The sequence below is a fragment of the Physeter macrocephalus genome, chromosome 7, assembly GCF_002837175.3.
Source record: "Physeter macrocephalus isolate SW-GA chromosome 7, ASM283717v5, whole genome shotgun sequence".
In the NCBI taxonomy this organism is placed as follows: domain Eukaryota; kingdom Metazoa; phylum Chordata; class Mammalia; order Artiodactyla; family Physeteridae; genus Physeter; species Physeter macrocephalus.
Genome location: NC_041220.1, coordinates 117,717,500 through 117,743,033, shown reverse-complemented (window position 1 = coordinate 117,743,033; position 25,534 = coordinate 117,717,500). Strand labels below are relative to the sequence as shown.

Here is a 25,534-nt window from a genome sequence, read left to right as displayed (position 1 = left end):
GGAACATATGTATATGTATAACTGATTCACTTTGTTGTAAAGGAGAAACTAACACACTATTGTAAAACAGTTATACTCCCAAAAAGATGTTTAAAAAAAAAAAAAAGTTTGTACTATTGTACGTACTACTACAATATTAATATAGTATGTCAAAATATTTATAGTCTCATTTAATCCTCATAAAGCACCCAACTGAAGAAACTGAGGCTTAGAGAGATTAAAGCACTTGTCCATAGATACTTGGTAATAAATGCCAGAGCTGCAATTGGTACCCAGTCAGTCTTACTACAGAGGCCATGATCATACCACCGTGTGGTACCACTTCCCTAGCTCCACCCAAAGATGCCAAATACCTTTCCACTGTTGAATGATTTGTAGAAGTGTCTGCTGCTTCCTGTTCTGGGGAAAAACTACTGCAATCACATTCCTGGCCTCAGTGATCATGTTATGATTGCCCTTGATGCCCAATTCCCTTTCCTGTGCTAGGGGTAGGGCCTAAAGTTTGAACATTTGCCACTGACACCTCTGGACTACCAAGATTTCTTTTCTTTAATGTTGCTAACCCAAGAGTTGTGACTTTAAGGGACTCAGTTACATTACTTCAAAATATTATTGCATATTATACTCAACAAGTGAATCTAGAGCAATGTCTCCATCACCATTATTATTACTACCATGCACCAAAAAAATATATCAATCTCCACAGCACGGCAGGCTTCAAAGACAACATTTGTTCCTCTGTTTTTAAAGCAGCATGCAGACTTTTACACGCTCGTACTGACATATTTTCCTGAGTGGGATTTAAACCTGGACTGCTTCCAAGGTGGATGAAACCTCTCTCAGCTGTTTTTAATTAATCACCACACCTGCTATTTAAATGTTGATTACACCTATAGAAATGATGATAGTAAATCTTATTTTCCCTGTAAAAACTTAGTAAAATGTACCCATAAAAAGTCCTCTCCTCCAAATTAATTGAAAAGCTAAATAAGTGTAGAATATTAAATAAAATAATAATTTGTTATGAAACCTAAAGAAAACAGAAATACATATTCCATCAGAGCATTTACCTAAAACTATAAAACTTTCTAGGTTCTTTAACTACTTTTTTGTTCTTACAATCTCTCTTCTCTTAAAAAACATAGGAGAATCATTATAAAAACATATACATATTCTCAAAGAACAGTTAAGAAATGAATTTTTAAAAATCAGCCAACAGCCATAGTCCCATTACTCAAACTTAACACTGCATATTTTGATGCATTTTCTTTTAAAATTTTTCTACACATACACTGTATCTGTGCATATAAATAATATTTTTACAAAGTTGGGATAATAATACTCTGTCTTCTACTTTTAAAAACTAACATTGCCAAATAAGTATTGCCTATAGCATTCAGAAGTCATGAAGGATATTCTAAATCTCATATAGTAGTTTACAGATGGGTTACAATTGTTTTTAGCTTTCCCTAATTATTTGTAGAACTAGTGCCTTTGTTTTCACTGTTGTCAAGAATGCTAGGATAAAAAGTTATGTACATAAGTCTTTGTCCTTGTCTTAATTGTGTCCATTGTTTAAATTCCTGAGGGTGGAATAATGATGTCAAAGGATGTAGATTCTTGGTACATATTGTAATATTGCAAAACTATCCTTGAGAGAGGCTGAAGCAAAAGATGCTACCATAACTGTTTGTGGAAGAGCCTGTCTCAACTTAATCACATGTTCAAATTTGCTTTGCTCAATTGACATGCCTATCTTAACGGTTTTGATTTACCTTTTTCATTTTTGAAGAGTTTAAAAGCGCAGTCATACATTTAATGTCTATTACAATTTTTATCTTCTTTGACTTGTCAACATTTTTTGTCCTTTCAGAGTTTCAAATGTCTCTTTATTTTTAAAAACTTTATATAGACAAGATAACACTTTTCCAAGTTTGTTATTTTCTCTTTAATATATTTTTTGACTTTCAGAAGTTTTAAATTCTATAAATTGAAAAGTATAAATTTAGATTTTTATTCCATTGCTTTCATGCCTTCCAACCCTGAAATCAATAAAATACTTCTCCTCATTTTCTTCTGGCTTAAAAAAAACTGCTTTTCTTTTCTATTTAACTTTTAGTAACCTGAAATTTGTTTTGGTATGGGGCATAAGTGACAATCTTACTTGAAATTTTCCAAGCAGGCAATTTTTTTCAATTGTTGAAAATCATTCAACCCACTTTTAACTTCCCCTAATGTCTCCTCTTTACATTTCTCTTTCTTCGAAAAGTTAGTCTAACATAATGAGCTTCGAACTACTTTTTCAAGAAGAGTACAAATGCAGGGCTTTTAAAATGCATTTGAAAGTAAGAGATCAGCAACTTAAAACAATCACGTATATGTATAGACTGCTATTAAAAAAATCCTCATGGGGCTTCCCTGGTGGTGCAGTGGTTGAGAGTCCACCTGCCGATGCAGGGGACACAGGTTCGTGCCCCGGTCTGGGAAGATCCCACATGCCGCGGAGCGGCTGGGCCCGTGAGCCATGGCCTCTGAGCATGCGCGTCCAGAGGCTGTGCTCCGCAACGGGAGAGGCCACAACAGTGAGAGGTCCGCGTACCACAAAAAAAAAAAAAAAAAAAAATCCTCATGGTAACCAAAACCCAAAAATCTATAACAAATACACACACAAAAAAGAAAAAGGAATCTAAACGTAACACTAAAGATAGTCATCAAATCACAAGAGAAGAGAACGAAAGAAGAAAGGAAAAATCTATCTTTGCAATCCTGGTTCTATCACTTACCACGAGTTGTGTGACCGTGAGCAAAGTATTGAACTCAAATAAGCCTCAGTTTACTTGTCTATAAAATGTATAGGATTATATGGACTAAATTAGATAATATATGTAAAATCCCTAAGAAGAGTACATTGGAATAGCAGACACTCAATAAAAGTAAATTTTAATACTTGATTCACAGAGCTATCATAAGGAGTAAATGAAATTTATATATGTAAATGGTATGTGGAGCACCATTACAGAACCTGGCAAATAATAGGGGCTCAATAAATGATAGCTATTATTATTATTAATTAATATAGAACCTCCCCTACATTTCCACATTTCATTTATTTATTTTCTTTATTTTTTATTCTCCTGCTATTTTCCACATCTAAGTCAACTGTCAATCCTGAATAGAATAGATCTAGTCTCAATGCAAAATCAAGTGATTAGGGGTAGACCAGAAAGCAGTCCAGTATCAATAGCTTGGCTGACAGTGTTATGGCTAGGGTCTGACACATAGCTCTAGATGCCTGGGTCACATTTTAAATAGAAATGAAAGTTGACATGTCCATCTGGATCACTGTTTAATTCTTCAAATAATTAATTGGTGAGTTTACACAAATCAACACCAAAGAAAAGACTGATTCTTTCATCTGTATTTATATATTATATAACAAAAGAAAGAAAGAAAGAGCATGTAGACAGTGGAATTGATTATTTACTTTCGTGGAAGAAACTGATTTAATACTTAATTTTATAGGTCTTTTAGAAATGCATATATAATTTTTTAAATTGAAAATATACGGAGTGAATATTTGACACCTCACATTAGTTGATATACTAAGAAATTTTAATGAGGCCAAAAGAACTTTGTTAATCATCTCTCACATGCTGCATGACTTTTTAGGCAGAAGTGTGGTATTCAGCCAGGAAATCGTACTGGACTTCAATTCCAAGAAAGGATCAAGTCATTCAGAACAATCTTACTGTTCAAGCTGGCTGCTCAATAGTGGAATGAAATTCTGATTTTTAAAAATCTGGGGGACACATTTTCATAGCAACATCTTGTGTTGTTAGCGCCTAGATTTCTGATGGGAGTTTACAAGCTTAAACAATGAAAGGACTCTATATAGGCGTACAGCAGTTATTCGTTTTAGGAAGTGGAGCTTAAATTTACTCTAAGTACTGTGATTTAAAATTACATTGCGATACAATGCAGACACCTTCTTACTTTTAAGATAATGCATAGGACCGTAGGAGGCCCCATTCGCTGGCAGAGCAGCCTCTGTCCCCACGTGTCCTGTGTGGTCTTGGTGTCTTTAATTGCCAGTAAACAGAATTTGGCAATCAGTTGAATTAACCTGGATTAGAAGAAACTTAATATAATGTGAAGGATTTTAATACTCTTATGCCCCTATGTGCAGTTGTTACATATTCAGCCGCGTCTTTTCAGTAAAGGCAACCTCTTAGAACATAAAGCAGTGGTTATCATACAATAATGCACTTAAGGGTCACTTAGAGATCATGCTTAATCTTGTTAAATAAATATTCTCAGATCCCACCTCAGAGATTCTAATTCTGGAGGTCTGGAGTAGAGCTCAGCAAGCTACATCACTTTAAAACACCCCAGGTGATTCTTCTGATGTGGGCAGTTCACGGAACACACTTTGGAAGGTGATGACATAAGGGATTAACTAGACCTTTCATTCTGTGTATTTATTACACAACCCCAAAACACTTTATCTCTGATGTCATCCTCAATCATTTAGCAGTCAGAATGTATGATGTAAGAATGCATAAAAAGCTGAATATGATAAGCCTGTTTTTAAAGAAATAATTATGTATTATAGACATACGGACAATTTGTGAAACATACACCTTACTAACAGAAAACTGTTGAATGTCTTTTACTTCTGAAAAAGGAGTTTTTCCTTTTGTAACTCTAAAGAAAAAATTATATGTGACGACCAGTGGTTTTCAAAAAGAAAAGAGCCACAAATTTTCCCATGTACTTCTGTTTTCCTAGATGTCTTAGTACATGCTTTCTAACTAATTTCCTTCAGAAGGCTAACAATCCAGAAAGATATGATTCTAATGTAGCAAATCTGAAGAGACTTCAACTGTAGTTTTAACACATTATTTCTGCCTGGAGCGATCTTTTCCATGATAAAGTGAGAATTCCTCATTAGACAAATTAACAATCTTAGATATTTAATTTTAAGTACATGTTGTGTTTATTTAATAGAGTTGTTATACTAGATAGAGAAAGTGCTACGGTATCAAGTATAACATAAGATTATACTTCAAAGCCCCCTTTTGAAACTCATTGATAACTGAGGTAGATAAAGAGTACAAAAAAATCCAAATTTTAAAATAATATGTCAGCAACATTTATAATTCATCAAAAACACTGTTTCAACTCACAATCTCTATCTACTATTCAACACCTGGCTTTCACATAGCTTTTAGATACAATTCATTAGCTCAAAGATGCCATTGAAATGATTATACTTCCGATGATCGTTGTAGTATTTTTACACCTTATGAGCAAATTTTAAAGAAAGGTACAAAACAGTTTTACTATAGTCACATAAGCCCATACAAATATGACGTGAATGTAAGCTTTGAAAAGTCAAACTCTTAAAAGTCTGACAATGAAAGGTAATATAATATGCCCCAAATTTCAAAGAGAAGCCTTTAAATGAAAATGAAGGAACCAGTAGCTATTTCTTATGGCAAAATAAATTTTAAGTTTCACCCATTAAGAGGGCATTCAATCCAAAGCAGCAACTGAAAGTGGGTAAGAAACAGCAGATGTCTGTGTGGGAAGGAAGCAAAATATGGTTGAAAAGACAGCTCTCTCTCCACAGAGTATTCTCAGCTCTACCATACATGTGACCGTGAAAAAGCCACTGTATATCCAGTAGAACCGATGTTATTAAATACAGAAGACTTAAAATTATTACATAGTTCAAATTATGTTTGGTTTGGATGAACCTCATTATAAGAAAAATATAATGGAAATAGTATTAGATATTGATTGTTTATATTATAATAATAATTCCTCTTATCACAGTGTAATATTTCACTGAAAGGCATCTACTGCATTTTATGTACAATTTCATATAGAGATTGCATAATCATTCAAGGAATTATTATAGTAAATACGTTTTATACAATTAATATTTCACAGCAGTAATGTGTGTGCGCTTGCAGTAGGGTCCATTTTTTTTTTTTTGAGCAGAAGGTTATAATTAAATCTTCTTAGTTTTAATTCTTAGTTTTTCCAGGTTCTTTAAATATTTTTAGAAATGCCTTTTGTATCTCTATCACTTTTTCAATTTTCACAGCCTTTGGTTTCATCCGGGGGCTTGTCACCTGCAGCTGGAAAATGTCCACAACTAGATTCACTATCTTGGGTGGTTTCTTAGTCATTAATTTATTCAAGTTTTCCAAAAATATTTATTGAGCATCTGTTAGGTACTAGGTACTTGGTTAGGCACTGCAAAGAGAGTAGAGCTTCTGATACGCAAACCACAACCTAATTGGTTCTCCTAAAACAGCCTTTGTCAGTGGTCTTTCAGTAGAACAGAGTCCAAATTCTGAAGCTTGGCGTATGAAGCTCTTGATAGTCTGATCCCATGTATATTAACCAAATTTCATGAATTCCACACGTGTCCAAAAAAACGAGGTGTTACAGCCATGGGGATTCATACACTGCTTCTCTCATTCTAATGTTACTATTAACTCCAAGACTGAGCTTGTGATCTGCTCATAATGCTTCAAGATTTGACTTTTCTGTAACCCTCTGAGACTGAGTTGTCATTCTTAGGTATTCCACAACACCCTGTGCTTTCTCACCACACTGTAACACCATATTGGGACTCCTGCTTTGTCCATCCTTGGATTATGCTCCTTCAAGCCAAAGTTGCATGTCTTATTCATCTTGGTAAGCCCAGTGCCTGGCACTTAATAAATGCTCAATAAATGCTTACTGAATGTGCCTTCTTCCCAACAGGAACCAAGATTGTACTCTGCTTCCAAGATCTACTGTAAGCTAGCACATCTATACAATGGAATACTACTCGGCCATAAAAAAAAGAATTAAATTTTGCCCCTTGCAGCAACCTGGACGGACTTTAAGGGTAATATGCTAAGTGAAATAAATCAGACAGAAAAAGACAAATACTGTATGATATCACTTATATGCGGAATCTAAAAAATACAACAAGCTAGTGAGTATAACAAAAAAGAAACAGACTCACAGACACAGAGAACAAATTAGTCATTACCAGTGGTGGGGAGGGTAGCAAATTAGGGGTGGGGATTAAGAGGTGCAAACTATTACATATAAAATAAATAAGCTACAAGGATATATTATATAGCACAGGGAATATAGCCCATATTTTATAACTATAAATTGAGTATAACCTTTAAAAATTGTGAATCACTATGTCGTATACTTGAAACTTATATAATATTGTACACCAACTCTACTTCAATAAAAAAATTTAAAAATAAAAATTTAAAAAATCTACTACAGGCTCCAACTTCTCCATAAGCAGAATGGATGTTCAAAATATTTAACAATTGGTACAGTTCACACACCAGCCAATCACAATGGACACTGTCTGTAGCACTGGAGGAAGGTGGTCCTGGAGGCCCCTAGCTAGTCCAGGCATCATTCCTCTATTTGTTCATTTTGGGGTTGGAAGTGGACTGGGGAATCCTGAGGATGGGCTCCAGGGAGCCAGAGTAGAAGGAGCAGCTTGGTGGGCTCATAGAAGCGGCTATTTAATTAGTCTGCATGGAACCATTTCAAAGTATAAACAGTTGGTACAGCTGTTCTGCTCCATACTAGCTGAATCTCAGCCCTGTCCATGAGACATTCCCAAAACAGTATGATCTGTACTGTTCCTCTTCTTCCTTGTCATCTTTTAGGTACTCATGTCATCACTCACACTGCCACCTACTCTCCTATTGACTTTAATAGTTAATTGATTACATGTGGGTAAGTCCTGCTTCTAAAACTAGATTGAAAGTTCCTAGATGACAGAAGCCATATCTTATCTTCTTTCAATATTTATCTTTAAACAAATTATCCAAAAGTTACATAACCATGCTCTATATCATTTCATATTTTTAAAAATGCTTTACCAGAATGATTTTCATCATACTCTTGGACCTTTTTAGGGTTAATAACAAAACTATAGGAAGAAAGTTTTCTTATAACAGTTATAAAAAAGGCTACCAAAGATAATGTTCACAATATCATTTAAAGTCTCTTATTTCTATCCTCTTAGAACTCAAAATTGAAGAAAAGTTTAACTCTCTTTACATACTGTGTGCTTCATAGATAAGGAACCATCTCTCTTTCTTTCACACACACACACACACACACACACACACACACACACACACACCACTCCACCTTAGTAAATAGCACCATCTTGTACCCAGTTGCTTAAGCCAATAACCCCTTCTCTTTCTTTCAAGAGCCAAAACAATCCTTCAATAAAAACAAAAATACATCCGGAATCTGATCACTTCTCTCACCACCACTATTAACACCCTAATTTAATACTACATCATGGTTCACCTCAGGGGTTTCTGGGACAGCTTAAGTTGGCCTCCCTTGATGGAATGTACAATCCATTCTCCATCAAGCAGAGATAGAGAGACAGAGAAAGAGAGAGATAGAGACAGAGGCACAGAGAGGGAGGGAGGAGGAGAAAGCTCAGGCGAGAAAGATCTTTTGAAGCATAAATGAGGTTTTCCTATTTCTCTAAAACCCTCCAGAGGTTTCCCACTGTACTTTGAATGAAATCCAAAGTCCTTTACCAAGGCCCACTACATTTAGAAAGAAATCTGAACCTCTGCCAAGGTAGGCCTGTGCCTGCCTCTCAGACCTCATTGCCAGCCCCTTTCTTCTCTGTTCACAATGCTGCAGCCATGCTGCCTTTTTGTCCCTTGGACTCACCCGGCACATTCCTACCTCAGCTGGGCAGCACACTCCCCCCACCTCCCTACGCAAGTTTAATGTCTGTCTCCCCCTACTCTGTCTCATCCACATATGGCCAGCATTTAGATCGATACCTAGCTCAATAAATATTTGCTGATTGACTTACTACCTCTTGATTCAGCACAGCAGAAAAGCACTGAATTGTTTTCACGAAAACACCAGAATTCGATGCCCATGGGCTAAGGTCACAAGAAAATGTATACAATAACAAGAAGGCTGAAATAAAGAAGATAAAATTTTTTTTACTATAACTGAAAAAATGTTTAAATAAATGAAACAAGAAAACAAAAATCTCTGAGAAAAAACTGGTAAAACGTGGAGGGTAACAATTTAAAAGTCATCTAGGACAGATAATCTAAGTAATATTTGTGATGAAGCATCACATTTATGGTTTTGCTCTTGGGACAAAGCAAATTAATCTGATATGATAAAGAAACTACAGTGAATATATGTCCATGCCACTCTCTCACTCTGTCACAGCTTACCCTTCCCCCTCCCCATATCCTCATATATACACTACCAAACGTAAAATAGATAGCTAGTGGGAAGCAGCCGCATGGCACAGGGAGATCAGCTCGGTGCTTTGTGACCACCTAGAGGGGTGGGATAGGGAGGGTGGGAGGGAGACGCAAGAGGGAGGAGATATGGGGATATATGTGTATGTATAGCTGATTCACTTTGTTATAAAGCAGAAACTAACACACCATTGTAAAGCAATTATACTCCAATAAAGATGTTTAAAAAAAAAAAACTACAGTGAAAAGTACATGATCTCAATGTAAGACAAATATAAAGAACACTTAGACCAATATGCAAATCTATAAATGATGCCATGACAAAAATACAAGCCAAGAAGAACAAGAAATGAGGATCTATTCCTGACGCTGTTCTAGTCTGCACTTTACCAAAGCGTGGTCAAGAAGCTGTCTCCCTGGAGCCCGCTTAGTCCTTGCATGGCTTTGCGGACTCATGTCCCAGACAGCTCCCCTAAGAATCCAGGACAAAATCCATAAAGCATCTCTGAGAGCTTCTTCTTTCTTAAGTAAAATTGGAATATATATACCCATCATCTGTAAAAAGGAAAAGGAAACGGTATCTGAGAGATCATGCAGTTTTCCCTTCTGTGATCAACAGAAATATTTAGAAATATCACTAGGACTTACTCTGAGTAAGAATTTTAGTACAGCTGAATTTTGTTCTCAACTCTCTACTACCCCACATGCTTCCTCTTTTTGGAACTGTCAAGCTGATTGTGATAATAGCAGATCTTGGAGTCCTTTAAGGACTAATATAAGAGGCAACCACATTTCAGAGGAAAACCCTAACATAGGCTCAGGAGCCTTACATCTTCATTAGGAAGGCAGACATTTTTTCTCAGTAGATTTGGAATAAGGTCTCTGGGAGTAGAGTTCTCTCGTGCCCTTAAAGTTTGAGTGAAGGGAGGGATGGACTTGGGAATACTCACAACACAGGGGTTGGAGTCCAGTGCAGTTCTTTATCTGTGGGCGGGGGTGAGAGTCTGCCCTGCAGGTTTGCCTACTCTTTTTCTCCATGCAAATATCTCCCTGCTACTAGAGTCCTGGCTGCACCAGCAAAATGAAAAAAAGACACTGTAACTAGTTTGAAATGTATTTCCAAATTGCTTTCCAAATATTTAGAAAAATTTACAGCGTACCCTGGAATGTCTACCAGTCTCAACACACTCTTCTAAGACTGAATATTATTATATTTTATATCTTTGTTAACAGACAGAATATTTTGTTATTGTTTTAATGTATATCTTTACAAAATAGGAAAAGAATACTAAAATTAATATTTAGTGACTGAAAAATTTAGCAATTGAAAATTTAATAATAGAAAAACTTAGTAATTGTTGGAAAACAACAGCCAGGTCGATTTGTTGCCCTACTGTCTAAGGCTGCGTTTGCTCTACAACCAACAGAGCTGAGAAGCAGCCACAGAGACCATGTGCCCACAAAGCCTATAATATCCACTCTCGGACCCTTTACAGAAAGAGTTTGCTGGACTTGGCTCTGGCATTTAAGTATTAATTTGAATACACATTATAAAATATTATTTGTCCAGTTATAGAACTTTAAAATTTTGTGACATATTAGCTGTTCATCATGTTTGCTATAATCTTTTTTTAAAAAAATATTTATTTATTTATTTATTTACTTTGGTTGTGCCAGGTCTTAGTGGTGGCAGGCGGGCTCCTTAGTTGTGGCTCCAGGATTCCTTAGTTTTGGCTCCCCGGCTCCTTAGTTGTGGAACACGGGCTCTTTAGTTGCGGCATGTGAACTCTTAGTTGCGGCATGCATGTGGGATCTAGTTCCCTGACCAGGGATCGAACCCGGGCCCCCTGCATTCGGAGTGCAGTCTTATCCACTGTGCCACCAGGGAAGTCCCGCTATAAACTTTTAAAGTTACTTTAAAACTTAGGAAATTATTATATTGCCACAATAATATTTAGTTTTATTTTCTACTTTTTTGTGGTATAATTTCTGGGTTTAATTATGTAACAGAGCTGGAAATAATTATGGTCTGATTTTTTTATCTTATAACAAATGTATAAGCCTATTAAGTGGAATTTCAAATATGCACATACCATAATATTGTTCTAGAAGAAATTATTTTTGTTCGCTTACTTTCAACAATTCTTGGTAACTGATTTATTCCTCATTGCTATACTTATATATACAAACAAATGTCAGACTATTCAAAATTCTAAATAAAACTTATAGAAAAGAATGAAGTATTAATTTACATAAAGCCCAGCAGTTTTAGAACTTTAAATTTATATTTTTTTCCATGAGTTTAGTTCCCATTATGAATAAACCTGGAAATTTATTTAGTTGAAATTTTTGTCCCCCAAACACAATAAACTCTATGAAACATTTCTAAGTTAATTTCCAGAGGAAAAAAAAGTGCTAAGGACCTCTGTTTCTGTTTTTCTCCCCAAAAATGATTATTATAAAAATAAAAGTTAATAAGTTCTGAACCTCTTAACTTAATCATTAATAATGACAAGCATGAATGATGAAAAGGGACTAATTATGAAATGTATCTAGATGATGTAAGGAGTGAGTGGCTTCAGTCTTACAGTATCCATTTAAAAGTAAAGAAAGACAATAGATTTCTTAAATTTGGGAAACTTAAAGCTAGATAGAACCACATATTTTGCTTGTCATCTTTGGTATTAGCTTTTTTTTTTTCCCATGTCTAAAGCGGTGAAATCCTGAGTATAACATCACTTCAGAAAGTAGACAACAGGTGCATTTCCACTTCTACCATACCTTTCCATGTCACAACAATCATTATATGCTCCTGTCCATAAAATCTTTGACAGAAGAGATTATTCAATGATCAGCAGGTTATATTATTTAATTCAGAGAAATCAGATTACAATAATTTTTAAAATATCAACTCAAATTTTTTTCAGGGCTAATATCTCTATTAAAATGGATAGGAGGATTTTAACAAGGGAATGATATCTCTATTGATTATTTCTTCTTAAAAAGTTTTTAATCATTTTCTGAACTCGAAAGTTTTGAATGAATTTCTTATTTCAGCCCTTGGATCTAAAAATCACGCTAAATCTTGCTCTTCTTTACCCAAAGGAACCTATCAGTGCATCAAAACATCATCACTTCTGTTCTCTACGTTTTAAAAATAGGCCTTTATATTTAATTTTTAAAGTACCTCTAATTTATTTTCATGCTTTACATTTTTCTTAATGGTTTTTAAGAGGTGAAAACAGGGAATACACTTGTGTAGCTTAAAAATATTGAGGGAATTATTAACTAACATTTTAAAAAATGGTCTCAATGTTAAATTAATGAAAAAAATTCCTAGAAACTACCTTTTAAGCAAGGTAGCCACTTCTTGGAGAATATATTCATATATTGCAACTAAGCAAGCTTGTAGAGCTACTAAACAGTTTCCCAAAAGTTCACCTTTTCTCGCCCCTTCAGTCCAGAAATTGCACTTGAAGTGGCCGCTCAGAAATCCCGAATGATGCTCCCGGTGGATGTGGATAATTTAAACCATAAACCATAACCCAGAATGAGAACTGTGCAACAGCCCCTTGTCACAAACCTGGGCCGTGTGGTTGTTAAGGCAGGTGTCCTCCCTCCCCACGCTTTTGCTTAATCTCTTGCCTGGGGTGGCTTCTTTCCAATTCGGGAAGCACCGTCCTCATTTGCACTACAGTGCTGCCAGACTTTCTTTTCACTGCAGCTATCTGCAAACAATGGCTCTGCACGTTGTTCTTACCGATAAGGTCTTAGTTTCTCTTTCAGTTTCACTGTGGTCTGACAGAATTTCAATGCTACGAAATTACGAAATTCATCCAGGTCAGAGTAAAAGCCAAAGAGAGTAGGGAGTCACCTCAAAGTCCTCACTCCTGGAAATATCAGGCACACACTTCAAAGTACAGAGTGTGTTTCTCTGATTCGGAAATCTTCCTTATCTTAGTTTCATGGCTACCCTCTGAAATACATGACTGGCAATAAGGTCAAATTCCTGCATCTGACAGATCAAAGATAAACTTTATCCTCCAGCAAATAGGAAAATCAAAAGATTTCAGAAAGATTTTTGGCCCTTCCCCCCGCCCCCAAAAAATCACAATAAGCCTTTGTAATCATTTTAAGAAACATAACACGACTATGAATTATTAAAGTCTGAAAGTCAACTTAGGTATCTGATGGCTCGACTTTTAGGCCTCCGCACAAAATATTATCATCATAATCAGAACAGTATTCTGTATTTAAAGGGCTTTTCACTGAAGTTAGTTAAATATTAGAAGAAGAATGCCTTTATAGTCTGAAACTGGGAAGTTAGTACGTGCTTTTTATTCCTAGTGAAAAATGATCCTAATGAAAAATCCTAATGAAAAATGAACTCTGAATATATAAACAGGCAAAATAATTTAACAGCCTGAATGTAAGTGAATCTCTGCAATATTGCTGCAAGTCACTCCATAATAAAATATATGTTCAGCTTTGGACAAAACTTAATTAAAGAGACGGCATCCTTGCTTATTCCCAAATGTCAGTTCATAGCTGAAGCCAGCTCAGAAGGAACAAACGTGAACACTGCAGAACACGAAGGGGAAACGGCAGCAGGCCACTGAATCAGAGGCAGTCAGCTGGTTTGATCACATTGGTTTTATTCTGTCAACTTCCTTCCAGGAAGTTTAGAGTTTTAACCAATGAGGTCCAATGTTGATTCTTGGGCCACCATCCTCCTCTCCTCCAGTCTGTGACTTAGAACTTACCCGCACCCCAAGTTCTTTGGTGTCCTCGCTGTTACAGCCATAGTAGTCTGGGGTTTTGTCCAATTCCTGCAAGTGTTCCTGTGCTCTTACACTCTTATCCGCATGACAAGACGGGCAGAGAGCTGCATTACCCATCTCAGTTCTACGGTTCCTGCTGACAGTGGGGCCGTCCTTGCCCTCTGTGCTCTGTCCAGGGCTCCCGGGGGGACACTAACGTGGACGATTCATCCAGACGATCTTTGGTTCCTCTGTTCAATTCCCCTACACGCCCCTCACCAGTTCTCCCCATCTGCTGGCTGGCTTGCTGGTGTCAGAGAGAACTCAAAACCCGAGCAACTGCAGGCTGCCTTCAGTGACCATTTCCAATTCAGGCTCTGCCAGTCTATTTTTACACCTACCAGGCCAGCTATGCATGTCAATGGAGTGAGGGGGGGCGAGGCCAAGGGGGAGCAGGGGAGGGGGCAGTGTTGTTTTGTTTTTCACCATGCAAGCAGCCTCCTTTACACATGGACTGAAGTTCCTGCTGTGTAAAATGTCTCTACATAGGAGAATTTTTGCATTACTCAATGAATGTCTTTGATTTTCCCCCTCTCTGTCTTCCTATTCACACAGAACACTAAAGTTGCTAATGACCTCGCTTCACCAGCATAACAGGTAAAAATTACTTTTGTAATTGCTTAAACCAAGAAGGACTCACTTGGCTTACAGATTTTTTTTCATAATCATTTACAGAAAACAATTAGCCATCCTTGCAGCATTTAAAATTCACTGGAAACACATCAATCAAAATGGCTCATTCTACACCAGTATGGATGTTTTAAATTTAATAAGTTATCCATGGTTTTTCATTATTCATGAGTGTTCCAGTAAGAACAAACATTTTGCTTCATTTATAATTCTTTTTAATTTTTACTATTTAGAAAATGTTTCCCTCAGCTTTACAACAGATAATCAAGAATGGCTTTCAAGGGGAGGGGGAACAAAAAAAAAAAGAATGGCTTTCAATATGATACATACTATCTTTTAAACCATATTACAGATTTTGAAAGAAATTGTTTCCCACTGAGATGAGCACAGCAAACACACCATAGATTTTTTTTTTAAACATCTTTATTGGAGTATAATTACTTTACATTGTTGTGTTAGTTTCTGCTGTATAACAAAATGAATCAGCTATACGTATACATATATCCCCATAGCTCCTCCCTCTTGCGTCTCCCTCCCACCCTCCCTATCCCACCCCTCTAGGTGGTCACAAAGCACTGAGCTGATCTCCCTGTGCTATGCGGCTGCTTCCCACTAGCTATCTATTTTACGTTTGGTGGCGTATATATGTCCATGCCACTCTCTCACTTCGTCCCAGCTTAGCCTTCCCTCTCCCCACACCATAGATTTTTGAAGCCAATTATGATATTTTTAAAAATCAAGACTTTGTTATAGACTATTATGGGTTGAACTTCATTTCCCCATTGAATTTCCTCTACAACATTATATATCTAATTATTTTAATAGTCCTGTCCTTCTTCATTTGTTATTTGTTTTGTGTGGGCATATTTTCTCTTCCAAATAGGTTTTAAACTCTTCACTGGTAGGGTCCAGACTTGATTATTTTATCATCCATCCATATGTTACATATTAAATATTAAATGTTTAAGAAATGTACTGAAATGAAAGCGATAATTTGGGGAAAACAGGAAGTAGAAGATATCAATACTTAGGAATTAAGCACATTACATTTGATAGAACTCACCTTTCAATTTGTCATTTTTTGAAAAAAGTAAAAATGCTTTGTCATTTTTTTGTTAAAAACAGCATTCCTGAAATAGTCCATCATTCTATATTGCTGTCCAAAGCCCTATGAACTCAAATCTGCAATTGGCACTTTTGGATTGTTGATTTCCACAAGAGCCCCACAATACTTTTTTACCAATCCTGTTTTGAATAACTCTTTATCCCAGAGTTCACGAGCCTAGGGTATGTTACTAAATATTGGAGCCCTACACGTCAGTATCTGAGAGGCATTATCAGCATTCAGTGAAATTATTTTTACCTTTCAGCTATAGGTGAAGATATTGTTTAAACCTTTCTAAAAAAATTAATTGACTGAACCAACAATATTAGGACAACAATGGAGGGGTGGAGATGATTTCTCCATTCACGTTAAACAGCATCATAGTCTAAACATTTAAGATATTAAAGATTTTGGGTGAAAGTATTAAAAAAGATGGAGCTTCAATATCAGTAAAAAGATTAGACTGGTAGCTGAGATGTATCAAGCAAAGCCTTCCAAGTTGCCTGAATTATTCTTATATAGACTAAACTAATGATTTTGTATAATGCAGTAATTTTTCATCAAACGTTCCATATACTTTGAACCATGTACTGTAGGAATTAAGTAAGCTATGATGTTTAATGATGTGGTTACAAACTCTACCAAAAGGATATGTTTTAATTTTTCCTATCTTCTCTAGAAGAAGGTTCATAAAGCCTTATAATGCCTTACAAAGTCTCAAAACAGCTGCTTCTTCTTGAATATATATGAACTATTTTATTCAAAATAGAAATCAATATTTCACCAACCGTTTACATTTACGCACATTTAGAATTAGTAAGTTGACTATTTTTAAAACAAGAAATTTAATATTTAACAGTCTTTTGATATAAAATCATGCAACTTAAAAATTGGAAGCAAATCCTGAAAATTCTCTCTAGCCTCCCCCGCTCATTGAGCTGTACTTATACATATAAAAGAAATATTTAACCACTCCGGATTTGGAAAGATGTTCCTAGGTGCTTCATAAATACTTCTACAGTGCTTTAACAGCATGAATTGTTTCCTGGCATGTTTCTGTCGCGTTAATACATTACCCATTCTACCACTGTGTCTTTTGCTTCTCTTTCAGCCAAGCATGCATCTCCCTTCGTCTATCAGTACAAGTTCACTGTCTTTTTCAAAACTCATCTTAAAATTCACTTTCCCCTGGAAGTCTTAATGACACCTATATTAGTCTCTTAATTTGTTCTATCTTTTTGAATAAAGTTGAGACTACTACCAGCTCTTGTTTTTTTACATAAAACGCCTCATCTCTCTCACTGACCTTCTCACAGAAGTAAAACACACACAGGAGTATTAAATGTTTGTTAAGTAAATGAATAAAAGGCAGCCCCAAATAGGAGCACAATTCATAATATCAATATTTAACTGGACTATACTGACCTAAACGTCTCCTTTTACACATTAACAGTAACCGATTTGAAAATTATAAACATTTTAAGCATACACTGACCTAAACGCCTCCTTTTACACATTAACAGTAACAGATTTGAAAATTATAAACATTTTAAGCATAACAAATCTTTAATTTTATTTCCAGATTTGCAATAAACAAGCTTTTTAGTGTTTGGGAAAATATTAACATTGTTTGGGGTGTATTTTCCTAGAAAATAATTTGTAGTGCTTTGTTACAAGAGAAAAAAAAAGTCTAAAAGTACACTGAATTAGAAACCAACAAAGAAACATGTTGACAACTCTTAGAAGATACTTTTTCTAAGTGACTAGCAATCAGTCTTCTACCCTTCTCTCCCTTCATCCCAGGAAAATCTTCTCTTTCTTTCCCTTGTAGAGAAACTTCATGCTTGTTGAAGATAACATCCGTGCTTCTATCATTTGGGCTGCGCAAAATACGCCCCATAGTGGTACCAAAAGCTCCCTGCTAAAGTTGAATGCCTAAAGAAGAATGACCAGAGGAAAGACAAGTACACACGGCTTGTGCTCCTGTGATTGCTGAAATTTTCTGTTTTCTGGCTGAAGAGATTTAAATTATCGACCTGGAAGATATGATAGCTACGAAAACATAACTTGCAATGAACAGCTTTCACATTCGTGATCACTCCAAACTTTGCCAATGGTCTGATGCTTTCAGCCTGATCAAAACCGAGGAGGAGAAGGGTCCACAGAAGAGGGTATTACTTCAGAAGTTAAAACATTTCCAGTTTTACTCCTAGTGCTTGACTAAGAGTGGCGCCTGACAGGTTTGTCACAAAGGCTTGGGTGATGTGACAGCCTATATACCTAACACTGTGTCACATAGAAGGCAAGATTAGCAAATACTCTGCAGCACCCATGTCTTAATAAGGTGCCTGCAGACTACTGGGATCTCTGTGGACATAACAAGGGACATGTTTTCTGCCAGGGCAGAACAATGTCACCACTGTTTCTCAAAAATGCTTCAAAGTCATTAGGGCAAATTACTCAGAAAGCAAATATTTGCATGTTTGGCCACACTTGGAGCAGGATACTTGAACTTAGTATACAATATAGAAAGTGAAATTCAAGACCCCCGTGCTGTGACATATTTGCAATATCTTCTTAAATTCCCAAGCACTTCTTTTACTGGTATTATTTCATCTGTATTGCTGTGTTTCAAATCCATCAAAAGAGAGAAGTGATTAAGGACTGAGAACAAAGGCCAGCTTCTCAGCTGTAATCTTCTGAAAGTAGCTGCTAAGGTCCCTGTGACAGCAAATCTGAAAACCATCCACTGCAGTTTTAAATTTCACCTCTTAAGTAAGAAGCAATGATTACAGAATCATCAGAAAACTAACACCTTGGAAAAGAAATAACTGTCACAGTTCTGTAATTTAACCTAAAGAGTTAGATCACAGCTCTTGCAGAGGTGTGAAAAGACCTCTTAGCTAGGAGTAACTAATCCCAAATTTTGGTTCTACCACTAATTTACCTGTGTGGATGCGTGTAATCTTTATCAAATCTGGCCTTTCATTTTCTCTTTTTTAAATAAGGGGGTTAGACTGAATGATTGCTAGATCCCTTCCAGCTCTGAAGTTCTTTACTTCTATGAAACAGAACTTGTTAACACTTGAACATAACATCTAACACGAGGTGGTGTCTGAAGCTGACCATCTATTTAGTTTGTTAGCGTGAAAAACAAACAAACAAAAAGGATAAGAACTACTCAGTGTCTTGCATCATGGGTTCCTCTGCTAGGAGCTGACTATGATCCATAGCATTTCCCTGGGAGACTCACAAGGAAAGATGAAAGGACCACAGCGTGAAATACGACCAACTCTTTGTTGGGATCCGGAGCTCTTTTCCAGGATGTAGACTCTTTTGCTCTTGCCCCACCCTTCCTGAATATTAGCCCCACTGAAAAACTTCAAACATTTTGGAAACCACACCCTGCCAGTTTTCTACATCTCACAATTTGTAATAGAACTTTCACTCTGAATGGTCTCACTCACCAAAACGGACATGGTAGGACAGCTTTATAGGACTTTGCAGAACAAGTTTTTGCAAATCAACTGCAAACACTAGTAGGGGTTTTATTCTCCTTCAAATATTTTGATTCGCTTGTTCTTAAAGGGCAAGTGCTATCATATTAAAAATACTGAAAAAAATATTTTGCCGTAAGTCTTTAAAGTGGCAAATCAGAAAGAAAATTTCACTCGGAGTCACGGAAATTAATTTTTTCCTCTCTTCCAAGTTATAAGGGTTATTCAAGAGTATCCATCACACAGATGAAAAAAATCAAGGTAGAGTCTCCCTTAATCTAAACTATCATGTACAAAATGCACTGTCCTAACATGATATTCAGTTAACACTTTGTAGTTTGCAGATCATTGTTAACATGTAAGATTTACGTTACCTTTGCTGAATTTAGAAATCTGCTTAGATTACAAAACATCTCTCCCTTTCCTCTTTTTTTCCCCATGGTAGTCATAATACAAGCCTACCCAGTACCCATTCTGTACTTCCTCCTTAGTAGCAGAGTCCTGGGTATTCTGCCTAACGAAAACCTTACATTTCCTAGTCTGCACTTCAGATAAAAGTGCACATTAGGATTTAAGAAGAAGTGGGAAGAGAGTCCTAGGAAAGCTCTTTAATGGTGTGTTCCCTTTTGCCCTTCCCCCTTCCTCCTTCCCATTGCCTGGGATGTGGATATGATAGCTGGCACTCTAGCAGCCATTGGGACCATGAGGTGACCTTGAAGATGGAAACCTATGCTAAAGACTGTGGAACAACAAGATAAAAGAAGTCTGGATCTATAAGAAGTTGAGGTTATATATTATAATCTCTAGGGTAGCCACTAAAATAAAAGAATATATAATTAAGAAATTCAAAGAAGAGGAAAAAAATGGAACAATAAAAAATAGTTGATTAATCCAAAATAAGGCAAAGAAGAACAGGAAAAAGAATATAACAGGTGGGACCAATGGCATACAAATAGTAAAAACGTGGCAATAAACTCAAATCAATCACAAGCCTAAATGGCTGCTGAAATCTGAGCTATCACACCTACACACTGACCCAAGATGGGAAAATCTGAAACTCAATAAGGATAATAAAAGCACTGGGTTGGAACTCACAAAAAAAAAAAAAAAAAAAGACTGTTTTGGTTAAATGTATTTATCTGATTAAACTAATATTTCGTTACTCTTATTGTGTGCAAAATTCTCCATGCCCAGCCACATGAAACCAAGGACAAGTTCTTCTAACTTGGGGAAATCACTGACCTGTGGAAATAAAACTGGAACATTTTGTGCAACAACAGAGGCAGCATGTTATTTTCTCCCATGTCTGGGTACATTCAATATCATTTCTTTGGCTAAAAGTTAAATATGTAATGATTTTCACCAGTTGGATCTGTTATATAACTGATCAATCAGGAAAACTGTTGCATAATTTATAGATCTACACTAGATTCCCTATATTAACATGTGGCATAACTTTTCTAATTGAGGTCAGTACAGAGGAGTTTTACTGTTTATGCTGTACACAGATGAATCAAAATGAATAATATTGTCAAGCCATTTATGTGCCCACAAACATTAATTAACCAATTTAATTGTACATTCCTGCCAGCGATTATTTTCATTCCAGACTGCTGCTTCTTGACTTCTAGTACATAAAAGAGGACATTCTTTAATAAACAGTGCTAACAACTTGAGAAGTTTTCTAAAGGCTACTCCACACAACGCCCACTACAAAGCGGGCGCTCAATAAATGTCGTGGACTGACATTAAAGAGACTCTGAGGCAAGAAGTGTAGGGTGTGCAAAGCTATAGCCATTTGACCAATTCTATGCTCTGTCAGATTAAACTGGATTTTGAAACACAACATGAATAAAACAATTTAGCCATTGTGCACTCCTACTTTCTCCGAAGAAAAATATGTGTGTACATAATACTCAGAAAAAGGTTAATTATTAAAGCAGGGGTTCCCAGCAAGCTTTGTTTAGAGAGAGGGTCAAGCGACGAAAATAAAAAAAGAGGAAGAGGGCTCGAGGAAGAGGGCTCTATTACAACCTGGCTTTCATTATTACCGTTTGAAACGCAAGTCAGTGTTTTAGTTCACTAACATTTCTTGTAAGTTTCTATCTGTAAACTAGGAAGACCGCTGATAGAAGTAATCTGAAAAGTACTCTGTTAAGGTGATTTTAAAATCAATGAATGGTGCATAGCACAACTGTGGATTAGTTAATGGGGAAAGTCTAGTGCTCAAAGGAACAACGTTCTCAGAGGTTGGGGAGAAAGCTGACCAGCTCTGCTCTATATGTTGTGTGCCACAGTTGTCTAGACCCATCTATCAGAGAGGTCTCTGACATGCCACAGCGGTTAGACACAGGGCTTGAGCCTTAGGACAAGATAAACAGAAGAGCTGTACTAGGGAGAATTTATAATCAACCTCTCCAAATAATGTTCTCCTATTAAGCATATAGGGAACCCCACTACTAAGCTTAAATGAATTATCCATGACTGAGACTAGCAAATAAAAATTTACTAATCCTTTCTATACTTCTCAATTCTCACTTCACTCAGTATCTGGACAGTGTTTTCCTTTGATGGTTCACAGGCATTAAGCTACATGTATTTATATTCTCAGTTTGTACATTCACCTTAGAGGTTATTGAGAAATAGCAACTTTTCCTCAACTTTGGGGATTATGACATACAATATGATGGTTTAAATGTTTTGATACATTTGTCATTACTGCAAGAATGTCTTCAGTTGTAAAACAGAGCCCAGTTCAATGTAATCATACACTTACTGAAATATTTTAATCTATTGGTCTCAAAGTATTTTAAAATAATATTTTCTAAACAAAATTAATGCACATGTATACACACACACACACTCAAGTTCAAGCTAAATATCTAATACTGGTTCAAACTGAAGTAGATATGAGTGTTCATCAAAATTACCAATTAAACTGATTTATTATGAGGATGATAACTGATATCCTCGTACTATATTAAAACATTGAATCACGTAGGTTCGTCCAGTTGTGTTGCACGTACCTCAGTGAGTGATTGTAAACTATGGTATCACCAGTTTTTTTTAAACTTCATGTTAAGTGTGCATTTAATCAAGAATTAAAAGAACTAAAATTATAAAGTGATAGAATATATTGAACTTATTTCAAAGTCTGTGAAAACTCAGAGCGCCAAAAAGAATCTGAATTGCATTGTCCAACTGATAATTAATTTGGGCTCTTTTTCAAGATCTCTCTAGAGCAAATTTATTCTTTGTACCTTAAAGTATAAATAATTGTTTATAATCTTTCACTTATTATTCATACTGGAATAAATATCCTGATTATTATATATCATTTGTTCTCCCTGAAAAATGGGAGAAATTGTTCAAAAGTTTTTAATTATGCCCTAATTGTTTTGAAGACAGAATAATTTTATAGGCAATCAAAAATCGTGGTAATATAAAAATTAAAATATCATAAAATTCATATTGTTAATTCAATTCTTCTAAAATTGTGTCAGTGTGGTCTTATGTCCTCCAAGGTACGACGTTATTGCCCACATGTTGTTAAGGAATGAATACTGGACAGAGCACTGTCAGCTGCCATTTTGAAATTTGTTCTCATCTGTATACTAATGAGCTACAGTAAATAGACTCTTATGATAATATTTGTATGTGTTTAATCTTTAGAGTTATAAGTCTATAAATCATGCTATGAGGTCAGCATATGATTTATCTTCTCTGCAGAAGATAAGGAAGAAAGGGAAGGAGGAATGGAAGGAAAGAAGGAACATAAATATGATAAGAATACAGATCTGTTTCTAAACCTTAAGAGGTTTTTTTTAAGAGGAGTTACTTTAAAAATCTTTTTAATAGAAATGTTTTTCCTTTTTACTAGATCTTTAAAGCTAGTATTTAAACATGCTCAGGGCTTTCCCGGGTCAATAAACATCTCTCCTCTGAGCTACTGTTCTCCCCAAACCTGCTCCTGACCCTGTCTTCTTCCACTCACCAACCAGCACCCCTATACGCACCTTGCTGCTCAAGCTGGAAATGTTCATGGTGTGACATTCCCTCTTCCATACACCTAATCCTGAAGAGTCTACTTTTGTCCATCCTTTTGCCACTATGTTAGGTCAGGAATTCATCATTTCCTGGCTGATTTACTGTAACCATTTCCTAAATAGTTTCTTACTTCTAGCCTTGCTCGATTCCAATCCATTCTCCACACCATAGCCAGAGTGATCTTTCCTAAGCTTAAACCTATTCAGGGCACTTCTTATAATCTTCACCATAAAAGAGAGAATCTTTAATGTGGTCTACACAGAGTCCTGTAGTATCTGATCCCCTCCTCCTCTCATCTTAGCCTTTTCTCTTGTGATTTCTTCTGGACTTTTTAAAACTAATATTCCATCTGGATCACCTCCCTCCCTCCCTCTATATTTACAAGACTTCTCTTGGAAGCCCTGCCTGGCCAGCAGGATTAAGAGCCTATTGTGAACTTAGAGCCATCACAGTGATTGCTACACTGAACTGTAATCATCTTTTTCTATGCCTCTCTCCTTCACTAGAATATGAGCTCATTATATTTTATTTTTCTGCTTTGTCTTTAGTGCTTCTGATAATGCCTCTAATATAGCAGACACTCATAATTGATTACTGAATATATAAAAAATAAAAATCTTCCTTAACACATTTAAAATAAGATTGGTTTTTACAAACATTTATTTCATCATCCCATAAATATCTATTCAGCACTATATGCCAGGCCGAAACATATCATTTAAATAAAAAGAGGCAAATGTGTAATATTTCTGATGTACACACAGAAATGCTTCAACAAGTCTCTGAGAATGGCAATCCACAGCAATCTATTCAATTACCAGTAAATGCTCCTTGGTTTTGCTCATATTACGATTCTGTCAGCTCTCATACGATTATTTTTTCAGATGTTTGATTTTGTCGTGAAATGGTCTAGGCACTGAACCTATTGGTAATCATCTGAATATGAGGAGGATTGAAAAGCACAAAAATTCAAATGACCACAAAAGTAGCCACAAACCAGAAGATGGTTTAATGTAAGAGTAAGACAATTGATCACACCATGGATATTTCATCCATGCCTAAAACCTATGGAGAGTAATCACTGCTAATGCCAGAGAAATGCCATGAATACTCTTACAACGTGTGTCTACACACACACACACACACACACACACACACACACTACGCTGTGGGTTGGCCACCATGGGCCTCTAATGTGTTACGTGTGGTGGAAACCCATTTTCATTCCATTCTTTCCACCTGGAGAACTGCTCTGTGATCTTTCATTATTGGCTCTTTTTTTATTGATGATGATAGATCATCAATAGATCCCTGCCCTTTACTGTCACATATAAACCTCTTCACAGCCATCACCTCTGTACAGCCAGAACCTCTGACATTGCCTCCAATCTATGACACCCACTTCCTTCTCCTCTCTCCACTGTTTTTCTTTGTTTCTTCACACATACCCTTACTTCTAATATGTCTTATCTTCAGTGCAAACACTAACCTCTTGTAGACAACAACAAACAATACTATCACAAATTCATAAATACAAAAACACCTCACGGTGATCAGCCTACCGTAGGACTCATAGAAAAGATGTACATTTTCTACTTTTGTTCATGAAAAACAACCAATTCAAGTGCTCAGGTGGAACTCTCCAATCTTTGCCACTATTAGACGTCAGTCATCCAGATATATGGTAACTGCAGTAAATGTGCATCTTGAAGAAAGGAACACCATAAAAATTCAACTCTTGTCTTCTTTTTTTACGTCACGTCTAATGTTTGAAATTAGAATTTACAATTTCTAAATCCCTATGGCAATAACATTTATTTCTGACTTCATATTTTGATAACTCATAGGACTAATCAGATTTTGTCAAATTTTAATAAACACATAGGTAATGTTCTATTTGGCTGACTAAGAAGCATGTTATGATAACTTAATTTTTTTAACATCTTTATTCGAGTATAATTGCTTTACAATGGTGTGTTAGTTTCTGCTTTATAACAAAGTGAATCAGTTATACATATACATATGTTCCCATATCTCTTCCCTCTTGCGTCTCGCTCCCTCCCACCCTCCCCATCCCACCCCTCTAGGTGGTCACAAACCACCGAGCTGATCTCCCTATGCTATGTGGCTGCTTCC

The 25,534-nt window shown here is 36.1% G+C and overlaps 1 protein-coding gene across 30 annotated transcripts in view; it reads right to left on the bottom strand.

Moving 5' to 3' along the window:
* ANK2 (ankyrin 2) overlaps positions 1–25,534 on the bottom strand; it is a 689,964-nt gene that overhangs the window by 236,002 nt on the left and 428,428 nt on the right. For 21 of the 30 annotated variants that reach the window (XM_055086177.1, XM_055086179.1, XM_028492187.1 and 18 more), the window contains exon 1: positions 14,063–14,427. The exons of the other annotated variants lie outside the window; for them this stretch is intronic. In XM_055086177.1, coding sequence (XP_054942152.1) covers positions 14,063–14,197 — 135 coding nt within the window. In that variant the 5' untranslated portion in view covers positions 14,198–14,427. Of the gene's footprint in view, positions 1–14,062; positions 14,428–25,534 lie in introns of those variants that run through there. 30 annotated transcript variants of the gene reach the window in all.